General features: G+C 48.3%; 1 protein-coding gene and 1 non-coding gene across 5 annotated transcripts in view; both read right to left on the reverse strand.

The window, feature by feature from the left end:
• Window positions 1–4,956: 4,956 nt before the first annotated feature.
• The window catches only part of DAPK2 (death associated protein kinase 2), a 143,012-nt gene continuing 134,072 nt past the window's right edge, over window positions 4,957–13,896 (reverse strand). For 3 of the 4 annotated variants that reach the window (XM_023591194.3, XM_058294323.2, XM_071214237.1), the window contains one exon: window positions 8,984–9,070. Coding sequence is in view for 1 of the 4 variants with exons in the window: in XM_058294324.1 (XP_058150307.1) it covers window positions 5,820–5,900; window positions 8,782–8,865; window positions 8,981–9,070 (255 nt within the window). In the remaining 3 variants the exon portion in view is untranslated. Of the gene's footprint in view, window positions 5,901–8,781; window positions 8,866–8,980; window positions 9,071–13,896 lie in introns of those variants that run through there. The other variant, XM_058294324.1, reaches the window with a different exon arrangement.
• TRNAG-CCC (transfer RNA glycine (anticodon CCC)) lies at window positions 6,730–6,806 on the reverse strand. The gene has a single exon. It is a non-coding gene; the product is annotated as a tRNA-Gly (tRNA).

A 13,896-nucleotide genomic window follows, 5' to 3' on the forward strand; every position in this document is an offset into this window, starting at 1 on the left:
GAGGTGCCCCACACAGACGCTAGTCCTTGATCTGCCAGGCACACCGTGTCCTGACCTCACACGCCCAGGGTAGGTCATGCAGGCCGGGCCCACAGCTATAGCACTCGTGTTTGCAGAAGCTGGATATAAAACAAGAAGGCAAAACACTTATTCTCCTTAAATGAAGAGCTAAATATGTTCACACCAAAACCATCAAAGCAAGAAAAAATTATAAAGGACAAATAGTCCAAGTCTTTTGTTTACTTCTCTAAAGAGTTGTTACACCCTTTGAGGTGAGCTACATAGGTCCTGGATGAAAAGACAAAGCAGCAGGAAACTTCCCTCTCAGTGCCCTGACTCCTGGCAGCCCCTACCTCTGGCCTCCCTACTTTCCAGCACCCCTCCAGAGGGGTGAGAAGAGGATGACCAACCAGAAGCTCTCCTATCCAAGACAGGAGATCCCTGGGTATCAGTACGACAGAGGAAAACCTCCTATGCTCTCTTCTGTAGTTAATAAACTACTGTTAAGGGTCTGCCCTGAACCAGATATCATACAGGTGTGTCAGAGTTAGGAGGTGAGAACTAAGGGCTCCCGGTCCCCAGAAACCCTCTACCCAAGGTTCAGCAAGCAGAGTTGACTTGTACTATTGGCCATGGTTATGTTTTCCTTTTTACATTTCTCAGAGTTGCTCTTTTTGCCTATGGCCTCAGGATGAAACTGAATTATAAAGTATGTAAATCCCTTATGTTTTCAAAGTCCTTCAAAGCTGATAACTCTCCTTTACACAATTGGTCTCAATGAGGCACTCATGACAACCAACATTGATATTATATCATGCTTTCAAGGATGAGAAAACTGAGGTCCAGACAGGTTGAACGACAAAGCCAAGGTCCAACAGCTAAAAAGTGGCAGGACTTAGCCCAGGCTTTTTGGCTCTGAGTGTGCTGAACTATAACAAGGAGTGTTAAGGAATAGAAAAGGGAATTGAGGGAAGACATAGGATCTCCAAAAATAAATTCAAATGCAGATCTACCCAGGAACAAGAGAATGGCCCAAATGGCTTTTTAAACCCTGTCCAGTCTCTGAGTTCAAATCCAGAATCCTGAAGGCCCTCAGAGAACAAGTTGGCAAGCTCAGCCTTCTGGGCTCAGAAATTGTCTTCAGACAGGAGTCCTTAGGCAAACTCTAAGAGGAGGTGATGACTGGAGAGGTGAAACTAGGAGGAGGGAGGGAGCAGTTTCTACCCCTTCTCTTTAAAGTGGGACTAATAATCCCAGTCTGGGTATTCCAACAGGTGAGCCTCCAAGAATAACAAGGTGCCAGTAAAAGAACACAGACTGGCAATAAAAAATAAATGAGACAAAAGGAAGGGAAGAGAAGAGAAGGGAAGGGAAGGGGAAGACACAGGCTGCCATCAAGTCATGAGGGGAAAGGCACAGTCATCAAGCAGTGGCCATGTCCTGTCCCCGGCAAAGTCCGCTGTGGCATCTGTTGGGCTTCAAGGTTGAATTTTTCACCCCACTTTCCCCCTTTATTACTTCAATGTAATATTTGATACATACAAGAGTGTAGAAGACTAATAGGTAAGTTATAAAGAATAACAAAAAATGGACTCCCATGGGTCCACTGTGCCATGAATTCAGTGTTGGCTGGACCACTGCCAACAATGTAGCATCCACTCTTGTCCTCCTTTTTTCAGCTGCTCAGAGGTAAACTTCATCCTGAATTTTCAGTGTAGTCATTCCCTTGCTTTTAACATATAGTTTTATCACATTTGCAGAATCCCTGAACAATGTATGGCAGAGTTTTGTTTTGAACTTTATAAAAATAATATACTGTATGTGGTTCTCTAGGATGCCTTTTCTTTTCTTTTCCCCATTCAGAACTGTTTCTCCAGGGGAAGAGAAGAATGAAGAATGTGGATTTGGGGGTAAGCAAAACTGGGCTGGAATCCAGACTCCAAATACTCCAGCTGTGTAACTGCATGCCAGTTCCTTAACCCACCAAGCCTCAGCTTCCTCATCTATAAAAACGGGGTTCTCACTTCCTTTCAAAGATTATGGAAAGGATTGAATGAAAAGTTGTATGTGAAATGTTCCTATGCAAAGCTTCTTTTTCTTCTTTCATTTTCCCTCTAGTTCAGGGGTGAAGGATCATTGATCCACAGGGGAAAAATGCTGACAAAATTATTTCTCCCTAGATAATAAAATCAACTGTTTTTTAGACTAAGAATGTGCTTCAGCTACATTTATGACTTGCTAAGGGTAGGAGGGTGAGAGAAAAACTAGTGGGAGAAAGGGAAAAACAGGAAGAGAGGCATTTTAGAAATTATTAATGGTAGGTCACCAACTGTTTCTGCTTTTTGAAATGTCAATTAACCATTGCTCACAGCTCTTCAACTGCTCTAAGCCTAATATGGTTTGCTTAGAATGGGATTGGCTCAGCAGCCCAGCAAGGAAGATTTACTCTTTGGGGGTACAGCAGTGGTGAATAGAACAATGTCAGCATGATATCAAGCTGGTAGCCCCATTGAATGAAAGTTCTATAAACCTATGCTGATATAATTCCTTATGGTACCCCAGTCCTCAATTTAATTCTTTTTACCATACCTACTTTAATTGCCTATAGCACACAGGGCTTGATTTTTCTTTCTAAAAGATTTAGTGACACATCTTTTATGGTTTGGCCTTCATTTGCTTCCAAATAAGGTTTTCAAAAAATAAATATGAAAGTGGAAAAGGAAAAGGCATTCTAAGATACAGAGTCAGGACTGGTGAGATTGACATTAAAACACATGTGCTAAAATATTTATATGCGTACTTGTGAAATATTAATGCAGCATTCTGCAAACACACAGGCACACACTCTGGGGCAGGGCACCCTCAGACCTCTTTAAAGAACTGTTTTTTAACCAAGCACAGTTACGTCACAAAAAATGTTCTGTTAGTCTCAGAGCACACTGTGGTCCCTTTCAGTTTTGAAGTGTCAGCTGCTCAACACAGCTTCGGAGCCGACAGAACACACCTGACTCTCCTGGGCCAGCCAATCCACTCATCTCACACCTGGAGGGCAGCAGCCATCTGCCAGCAGAGAGACCACAGGGACCTGGGCCTGTAAGGGAGGGGCATGGGGACCTGGCTTCTGGCTGCTGAGTAGAAGGGCTGTGGGGTGAGAATGCAGGATGTTTATCCTCAAAAGCCTCCTCTGCTCACTGCCTGGCCTTACAGTTCCAAAAGGATTCTGGGAAATCCAGCAGATGCCATCAAAAACACCAGAGAGCTGAGCTTTATATGACCTGGATGAGAGGAAACCTGGAGGAGCCATCTGTGAGCTGGATGGAGCTCTGCATTCCTGCATTCCTAAGACTTCTAGAATGTGGATGCATTGGGGAAGGCATGTCTGTCCTGCTCACCGTTCTAATCCCAGTACCTAGAATAGTATCAGGCACATAGTGGGATGCCCAATAAATGTGAGTTCTCTGACCGACTCCCAGTCCAGAGGGGTTGGCTGCTGTGCCCTTTATTGTGAAAAGATGAGCAGAAGCAAGTGTGGCAATTTCTTCCATTTCCAGCAATGAAGGACGAGACAGGGAACAGCAAAGGATAGATGACAACTTGTTAAAAATGAAGCAAAGCTAATGGTCCATCTCCTTTCTGGAAGGCCCATCACAGTCTATCAAGCTGATGATATGAGCACTGTAGTAGGAGTTATCAAGTCTCGATTTCATCAGACATTTTCACCCACTCTCACACTCTGTGTGAATGCAGAGCTAGCCACTTCCCCTCTTTGGGCTTTGGTTTGCTCTTCATAAAATGCAGAGGTTGGGCTAGACAAGTTCTAAACGGCTAGCCTGAAGATCCCGACTGGAAACTGAGACTGGGCTTATGAAAGCCATTCACTGTTCTCCCTCCCGGCTTCTGACTTGGTGACCAGAGCAGGGGGGGGCAGCCTCCTACTCCCTACCACACTTTACCACCTAGGAACGCCCAGTGAGCCCCTGTTCTCAAATTTATGTGACTGGCCACAGCCATGAACTCCCCACAGGCCCAGAAGTCCTGAATGCAGTTGGCAGTCCTCAGTCACAGCCTCGCAGACTCAGACTCTGGCTGTCCTGCCTGAGAACTGGAGAGGCCCAGGAATCACCAGTCAACATCTTATCTTCATCAAGCTCATCCCCTCTTGCAGATCTACTCCATCTCTGAACAGAGCTTTCTGAAATCTATTTGCTTTTCTGCTCCAGGGCCATTTTGCTCTGGATCCATCTACTGGAAGAAGGCAGTATGGCCCACTCTCTCACACAGTGTGCTTAAAACTCCCAGCTGACCAAGAAAATGGATGCCTCCCTTTTTCCCCAGGGCTCTTTCTTTCCGCTTTGTTTTACTTTCCCCTCTCTCCTTTGTTGCTTATTTCCTCAGCTCAGTTTCCTCACTCACCATCCAGCTTCTTGCCCTCTCTTTCCACCTCTTCCCATGTACTTTCCCAGCCTCAGTGCCTCACCCTGACCCTTTTTATTTCTGGTTTCTCCTGGGCTTCTGGTCAGCAACATCATTTTCTTGGCCTGGAAAGCAGGGCCCACACTTCTATGTTGTTAAAGTTCCCTTGCCAAATGCACTCAAGGGTCCAGGTAAAACATCCTTTTCCCCCCTCCTTTCTCCTGTGCTTCCATCTTTGCCCTTCTCCACATCTTTAAAAAGACTCCTGCCCTCCATCTAGGCCATGTTTAGCAGAGGTGTTGGTGGTAATGGTAGAGAGAACACACGCCACAGATGCTGATATCTGGGCCAATTTTCTTGGGCTGGAGACCTTCAGGAGAGGACAGAGAAGGAAGGCACCCTGCAGTCCAGAGAGGGTGTTTCACTATGGCTTTCTGAGGTTCTGTCCACTGAGTACCCCAAACCTGGGTGCTTCCCCAGAGTCATAGTACCTGGGTTGAGGGAAATCAGATGGGGTGGCCCTAAAAGAAACCAAGCACCAGGTAAACCAGAAATTTAATTTAAAAAATGAAGAAAAAATAGAATACAATAAGCCGGCAGAAGGTTTTACAATGTTGATCAGCCCGATCCCCTGCCTATGTGTGGGCTCTGGGAGGTCACAGGATTGGTCCCCTCACACCCCAAGGTTCACTCCACTCACTCGCCCGGTTCCTATGGGGAAGGCCTCTGGCTTCCTGGTATAGTTTGGACCAGGCTGGTTCTGTACCCCCTCCCTGTGGGAAAGCTGCCCGAGTCTGACCTTCACCTTCATCCACCTCACCCACCCGGGGGCCTTCTTTCTCCCTTCTCCCTCCTAATGTCAGCAAGCTCCACCACAGGGATAAATGGAATCTCCTGCTTTCTTCAGACAGAAGACAGGATTGCTGGACCCAGGATTTTCCCTTTACCCAACCAATATCTGTTTCTTTACTATCCACCCTGTCCAGTTCCAGGAGGACAAACAGAGTGGACCTGGGGCTCACCTTCTGTCCAGCCCCTCACATGTCATCACATACTCCCCACACCCATACACGTAGGTCCAGATCCCGATGATCCTTGATTACACTGTTTCCTTAAGTCCACACCTTTACCCCAGGGTCTAACGTTGGCAGACAGGTGAAAGCTGGTTTTATGAAGAATTCGGAGCTTTGGGAATATTGGAGCATCCTCTAGAGGAGACAGCACATTTCCCAGGGGCATCTTGGCTCCCCTGAAAATTCCTCCAAATCCCACAGGCCCATCTCTCCTGCAAGGTGCTCAGGGATGCAGAACGTCCGGGTGCTGGTGGCGACGTGGGTCTTTCAGCTGCACAGAAGGGAGCCCACCTCGGCCCAGACCCCTCAGGAGGCCACTGCGAGCTGGGCCAGTTAGGAGGTGCTGCTCCTCCTCCGGGGGTGCAGCGCCTTCCTCTTGGCAATGTCCTCCTCTGTGTCACTCTCACAATTCCTCTGGGGAAGAAAAAAAGAGGCCCCAGGCAGGGGGCGTCATGAGATGAGGTTTGGGCTGGGCAAGCTGGATTGATACACCCGAGGCAGAGCCTGCAAACCAGGGAGGCGGGTGTTGACAGGCTGTGCCCAGAGACGGGGAAAGGGGGCACTGGAGGTGGAGGTGGGAGCTGGGGCCTGCCCATGCCCTGAAAGAGGGCCAGGCCAACTGCCTTGAGACTCCTTCCCAGGAAGAAGGGAAACAGCAGGGCATCTAAGGAAAACCAGATACCAGGAGAAGCCAACTTTTAAGAATGAAAATTATGTCTCGTGCCCTTTGTGGCTGCCACATAATGAAGATCACTTACATACATGGTCTGTGGGCTGCTGGGTCTCCTGAACTCAGCTAAGAGAGAAGGGGGTTGGGGAGGGAGCTGCACACACACCCGCCAAAAGCCTGTACGCTTTAACGGCCACCCCTCTGCACCCTCTCTTCCATAACTGGCTTAGGTTTCGCCTTCTGCAGTCTTGCTGTGATTTTTTTCTTCTTCAGGAAAATGGCTTGTGAGTTCCAGTTTTATGAAAGAGGACAAGAGTAAAGTGCTGCTCTTCAGCTGGTAGGTGGCGAAACCAGAGCCAAGGCAGCCACCCAGGACCTTATATTGCCTTTTCATTCAGGCCAAACCAATCTAATCTAATTATTAGAATGTGCAGTTATAAAAGAAGTGCTAATTCAGAAAGCTCTTAAGTGAGCCATAAAAAAGCTATTGTCAAATGTCCAGTTTTAATGCTTACTAAACAAACCAAGCTAACCTTCTTTCTTTTTCTGTTTAATTTAATTTATTCATCTTTTAGGAGGCACCAGGGATTGAACCTGGGACCTCATGCATGGGAGGCAGGTGCTCAGCCGCTGAGCTATACTTATTCCCCTTATTTTTCTTTATGAAAGAAATTGAGGGTTACAGAACAATCATGCATAAAATAGAGGATTCTTATATACCACCCTACTATTAATACCTTACATTGGTGTGGTACATTTGTTACAGTTGGTGAAAGCATATTTTTATAATTGTACTATTAATTATAGCTCATGGTTTAACTTAGGATTTACTGTGCAGTGCAGTTCCATGGATTTTTTTTATAAAAAACCTTCATTCTAGTACCATATATATAACCAAAAATTTCCCCTTTTAACCACATTAAATATATAATTCAGAGCTGTTAATTACATTCACAATGTGGTTTTTTTTTTTTAAGGGAAGTCCCTTAGGGAAACTATGTAACAGACATCTGGGATCCCATCCTTTTCTACTTGTAGGGTGAACCATTGAGCCTGATGGAGCTGAGTGTTTTGCCCAAGAACAAAAATTAGGAAAGTCATTTAAGTCCTCTCTCCCCATGGATTGTATTATATCAGGGCAATGGGCCCAGGAGCTCAGCCTGAGGCAGATGCCCTCCCAGGGCCTTCTCTCCTTCCCCTAGCCTGAGCCAGCTGGCAATTCAAGGTCAAGATCAACTTTTGCCAAATACATCCTGGACCAAACCCTATATTACAATAAAAATAACTCCAACTCCGCTGAATAGCAACTTTTTAGCATGAGTCAGAACAAACAATAAAAAAGTAAGCGAGGGGAACGTCCGCCTGTCATTAATAGGGAGTTTCAGATGTAGAGAAGTCCAGTCTCATTTTATAGCAGACGAGGAAACTGGCCAGAGAAGGGCCAGGGCTAGGCCAAGGTCACACAGTTGTTCAGGCCTCTGGAGGCATCGAGTCCTGGGCAAGAGTTGAAATAAACAAGAGCTCAGGCTAAAGAAAGAGGACCCGGGGGGAGGAGGCGCGGGGTTGCAGGAGTTGTGCTCTCCATTGGTCAGGGGCGCAGTCTGGGTGCTGTGCACCCCGAGGCTGCTCTGGGCTGACTGCCCATCAGTCTCAGGTAGCTGCCCGCCAGCCCCTTTCAGAACAGGGAGGCTCCTTGTGTCCTGACCTGCAGCACCTTGGACACTCCCGGCTCCCTGCAAGCAGTGGGGAGGGACTGTCCAGGAACTCCGACCAACAGAAATGCTAATAGTGGCGCTGCGTTTAAAAATCTACAGGAGGAAGACTTGAAACAAGAACAATCATAATAATTGCTAGTGTTTATTGAGCACTTATATGCCAGGCCCTCTTCTAACGCTATGTCATCATTTAGTCCTCACAACTACATTATGAGATAGGGACTTTTATTAAATTCCATTTTACAAAAGGAAAATGTTGGCACAGAATCCTTAAGTGATTTCCCCAAGGTTACACAACCGCTAAGTGGCAGATCTGAATCCTGGTGATCTGGCTTCAAAGGCTACACTCTTGACCAACGTATTATATTATAAGCCTCTCATTTTAAATGTACATAAAATTGTAACAAGCTAGTCAAATATAAACCATCACCCAAATATTATTATCAATAATGGTGATCTAAGCAAGACAGAAAAGGAAAAATTGAAAAAAGAATGTAAAACTCCCATTGCAAAGCAGATTCTGGATGATGAGAAGCTATTTTTAGGTTGTCTGTGGTGGTCTCATTATCCAGAGTTCCCACAGTCGCTGGAGAACTATGAATCCTCCGGGAATGGCTGGGGGTTGCAGGGTGGTGGCAGCAGTCCCTTGGGAGGCCCACCAGAAAAGGATTAAAGATCCTCCAGTCCATGTGGCACCATCGGCAAGCTCGCCGCTGGAGCCACCCCAGGAGGGCCCCAGGACACAACTGCTGCTGATCACACCTCAGCTCCAGCTGGAGGACAAGACTAGCAGAACTGGCTGGAAAGAGCCCAGATCTACCTGCCTTGAGGGGCAGTGAGGGCTTCCCTCCTCCCCAAGCTTCAGGCCACCCAGAATTCTGTCCAAGAAGAGGGCCCTGCATTTACCCACCAGGTCCTCGTCTGGCCTCAGGAGCACCTTCTTCATCAAGGAGCGGGTTAGGTGGTTGCACAAGGAGACGATGCTGAAGGAGAGCTGGGGAGGGAGAGGGAAGGGACCACCAGGTGAGAGTGGGTGCAGATACCCTGAGAGAAGCCAAGAATCCTGCTGGGGGGGTCCTCCTGCCCCCCACCCTGAAATCCCAACACACCTTCCACCGCCTGCGGACATACTGCTTCTTGAAGTTCTCCAGGTTGACCACGGACTCCCGACGTACCATGGCTTGCTGGTTGTCCACCGGCTGAGAGACAAAGCAGAGAGTGGCAGCTGATGCTGGGCCTCGTGTGGCAGTCATCCCCCTCTTAACAGAACCCCTGGACACATGCTGCCCTTAGCCTGACCCTGGCACCTGCTGGCTGGGAGGGCATGCAGCGGGAGCTTCACGGTCAGGCTGCACGGCTACAGGGCCAGCTGTTCTGGAGATGCCCTTGGTGCCCTGAGCTATTACTGCCACAGCCTGATAGGCCGGCTTGGCCGGAGGCTCAGGGTCAAGGGGATATCAATCACAGGGAGAGGGTCACCTGACAGGAGTCTGGGGATGCCCGCTGTGCACTGTGCTGGTTCTGGGTTTAGCAAATTGGATGTCTTGTTGGCAGACAGGGCATTAGTACATCATAAAAAATAAAATAAATGGAAGGGAACGGGAGCATCGATAACAGTCAAGAGAAGGTGGGATGTGCAGTTGCCTTCCACAGCCTGGCACTCTAGGCTTAGCCAAGCCTGGCAGGCTTCTATGAGCCTCTGTTTCCTATCTGTAATATGGGGATATTAACACCATGTCACAGTATTGTTTGTTAAGGATTAAATAAATACGGGCCTGTCAAGTGCTTAGCCTATTGCTGCTCAATAAATAATAATAAATTAGTGTTAGCCTTTTTGCCTTCTCTGTCCAGTCTTGAATTCCCCCCATTGTAAAATTAGGCTTTCCTAGATCAAGAGAGCAAGAGATGGGTTTCAGGGATTCTGAGAAACTCCTGAAATGGTTTGTAAATTTTAGTGTATACACTCGTACAAAATGTTCAAAGCTGCATTATTCATAATAGCCCCAAAGTGGAAACAACTCAAATATCCATCAACTGATGAATGGGTACACAAAATGTGGTATATAGGTACAATGAAATATTAGTCAGTCATAAAAAAGGAATAAAGTACAAATATATTCTATGACGTGGATGCAACTTGAAAACATTAAGCTAAATGAAAGAAGCTAGAAAAAAGACCATATATGATTGAATTTATATGAAATATCCAGAATAGGTAAAACCATAGAAATAAAAAACAAGTTAGTAGTTGCCGGGGCAGGCAGAGGTAGGAATAAGGAATGACTGCTAAAGGGTAAAAGGTTTCTCTTTGGATGATGAGTATGTTCTGGAATTAGTGATGCCGGTTGCACAACCTTGTGATTATACCAAAAACCATTGCATTGTACACTTTTAAATGGTGAATTTCATGGTGTGTGAATTATATCTCAATAAAGAAGCATTTAGTGTGTTTGTACAGACACGAATTTCTTCTGAGGAGAGTGATAGCTTTCACTGATTCTCAAGGATTCCATGACCTCAAGAAAATGAAGAACTGCCCAGATGCTCCGTAAGGTCTGGTCCAGTTCTGAGCTTTTCTCTGTGCTCTAAAGCACTGCAGTGCCTCATTCGGCACCTTGGTGAATGCTGAGTGAAGTAGCTTGTCCTAATCACACCCAGAGCAGCCTCCCCTCTTGTTTATTTTTTATCGCGCTGTTTGGCGCCAAAAGGAAGCCGGCGCATACTGCCAAGCCACACTGCTCTGGACTCCACATCTTCTGGCAGGAGGCACCTTCCAGGTCCCCACCCCCACATCCCTTGGGAGGCCTCCGAGTATTGCAAAGTCCAATTCAAATGTGACCTCCTCCAAGGCAATTTCCAGGATACGATGTCTCCGTCCCCCCATCCGGTGTGCTCCTGTATGATTCATAGCACCTGTCTCAGTCAGCTCTGCAGGGGGTGTTGCCCCTCTACTGGAAAACAGCTTGAAGGCACAGAAAGAAACTCTTTCATGTTTGTGTCACTGGTCCCTTCTCCACCCTCCACCCCTGCCCAGAGCTGACAACAGCAGGTACTGATAGTCGCGTGTGAAATTGTTTCCCTGAGCTGCTGAAGAGAAACTGGAGTGAAATCCCAGGCCCTGGGCCTTGCTCCCGTGCCCTGGTGAGAGCCCCCATCGCCTGGCTTGGCCCAGTCCTGACACCCCAGGAAGCCAATCCTATGGGCTCCACCTGCGAGCCACAAGATGCAGAGTTCCGTGGGGGGTGAGGGAGCAGGGAGGAGAAAGCAGGCACCATGGAACAGGAGAGGAGAGGCTGGGGCTATTCACCCTTCAAAACCGGAACACAGTGGTTTGGGCTAAAGAGGGTGGGAGGGAAGGAGGCAGGTAGGGAGAGGGCAGAGAAAAGGATGAGGGCATCGAGGGCACTTTCAGACCATGCCCACTCTCCTTCCTGAGCCACTTGTCCCCTCCTCTGCCGCATCTGCAAGCGCAGGCCTGGATCTAGGTCCCACCCAGGGAAGAAGACGCAAAAGGGGCAGAGGGCAGCCAGTCTGTGCCAAGGACCAGGCCTGCTCCTCCCCTCAAAGCCTTCAAGCAGCTTCCCAGTGCGCTTGACAGAACCCAAAGAGCTCATGGAGACCCCCAAGGCCTGTACCATCTGGCTCTTCAACATTGTTCCCTCACATACTTTATCCTTTTGTTCAGGTCTTTACTCAAATGTCACCTACTCAGGGAGGCCTTCCTTGACTGCCTCTTCACTGCATGTGTCACTCCTGACCTCTTAGTCTGAACTGATTTATTGGTTTATTGCTAGTCCCCTCCCCCACACCTCCCAGCTCCTAGAATCTCCTTTCCAGGACGATTAGTACCCTGCCTCCCCAACCAGGAACTTCCATCTCTAACTTTCACTTTCACGAACAAAGAAAACAATTCACACTCAGGTGTAAGCGACCTTTGAAACTAAGCCGTGTGTACGGTACAATGAAAGTTTGATGAGGACTCTGGGAGGGAAGAGACCTCCCCTCCTCTTGTCCACTTACTGGCACCCTCACCAATGAGAGGTCCGGGCACTTTGGCTGAAGCCCATGAAGGTCAACATGCCAATGAGGGGAATCCTGTTAACAAGAACCCCATCTTCCAGCTGACCCAGCAGCACCAGCCACTGAGCAGAGGGGCCCTAAAATGCCAGGTGGGACCATTCCCAGGGGCTACTAATGGGTGATGATGGGATTACTTCGAGGGCCCTGTCTATATGCTACATGCAAAAACCCCCAGTGAAGCAGGCTAGTAAGATAGGGACTAGATGGATCTGGAACCTGGCAGAGTCCACGTGGACATCTGGAACCCCCAAGATGGCTGCTGGAGGAACCCACCCCCGGGATTCTGCTATCCAGAACAAAGACTCCTTCCTGGGAACGAGGAAAAGTCCTGGATGTTCTCTAGAAATTTTATCATTGGGTCCTCACTAAGGAATTACGGGTGGGGTAATCAACCCAAACAGCAAACAACTGGAACCCCCTCCTCTTCCATTAGCAAGGGGGTGGAATAATTAGCAATTTAAAAGCAAACCGCAAGGCTTGAGCTCGCTCTCTCGCCTTACTCTCTTGCCTGTGGGCCTGTCCTGTCCTCTGTGCGCCGCTGTCATTTTTCCTCTGCCATGTGGCACACAAGGAACCCTGGGGACTTATAAACTATAATGGGGGATTGTAGCTTGCAAATTAGCCCTCTTCATCCCTTTTCACCCCCTTCCTCACTACCTGGGACCCCTGCTCTGCTATTTTCTGTCATTTTCTCCCATTTCTCTTCCCTCCCTACCTGAATAAATTACTGGCCTAACTCACAAGATGTGCTCTGGAAATTAATTTCTCTAACAGAGTCAAAGAACCTAATTAAATCTGGTAACACCAGGAAGAGGTCGCCTGGGCTATAAATCTGCCAGGCTGGCCTTTCCAAATCAATGGGCCTCCCTGTCGCTAAGGGGCTCACCAAATGCTGATACTGTCTTCTCAGCCTTGAGAGTCAGAACGCTGTAAATTCTGCAGTGAAAACTGTTCCCAGAAGGAATGCAACGAGAAGACTTTTGATTAAATTGGATGGGTGGGGGGAGGTGGTGAGGGAGGGGTGAAGCTACGTTCTGCCTTCTCCTGACCCTCCCCTCTCTGCAAACAATGATGCTGCCTTGGGGTGTTGTCCATCGGGATACAGGAAAGCCGGAACAATTCTGACCAGGCTCCTAGGAGCATGTCTGGTGTCTTGGAAAAATGTCGGGAAGGGAGACAAGAAGACAGAAAGCTGTGGCTTACGTCAGGTTTTGTTGATCAAGGTGCAAATGTCTTTGGAAAAATCCAGGGGAGTGTGCTGGGTCAGCCCTGACAGCCGGGTCAGGGATGAAGCAGCCCTCCTCCCGGGCACCAAAAAGGAAAGTGCCCTCCTCGATGGAGGAGGTGCCCCAGCGGATTTTCTCTCGAGCCCAGGCCTCCTGAGAAACCGCAAACAGATGGCAACTTTTCCAACCTCGGCCTGTGCCATTTCTCCCGCCCCACCCTCCAGGGAAGTCAGGGGCACCCGAGCACCCACGTCTCTTTCCTGCCCAGGACCGTTGCCCTGGGCCTCTTCATCTCCCTTCAGCGAGTCTCTAAACGCCACACTTCCTCCTCGCCCTTTTGCTTGCCTTCTGCAGAGCTGGGGCCTGGGCCCTGCGGGCATCACCAAGCTCATGTTTTCTCAGGAAAGGAGCTCGAGAGGTTTAGGGAGCCTGAGTCTCCACCTCCTTAGGAAGAACGGGTGGGAGAGCTACGGAAAAGCCGGAGAGGCTGTAGAATGTGCCCTACAGGGAGCAACTAGCGGATGGGGCAGGGCGGTTCCTTTCCCTGCCTGGTCTCTGCCGACTTCTGTGAATTACTGCTCAGCGCGCGCGCGCACACACACACACACACACACACACACACACACTTTTAATCCTCTTCTCTGGGACCGTCAGTTTTCTGAGCAATTTTTTGTCCTCAGGGAAAGCTTTAGTAGTTCTCCTTTCTGTAACAGAAGATG

Source organism: Dasypus novemcinctus, chromosome 3 (assembly GCF_030445035.2).
Source record: "Dasypus novemcinctus isolate mDasNov1 chromosome 3, mDasNov1.1.hap2, whole genome shotgun sequence".
Taxonomy (NCBI): Eukaryota; Metazoa; Chordata; class Mammalia; order Cingulata; family Dasypodidae; genus Dasypus; species Dasypus novemcinctus.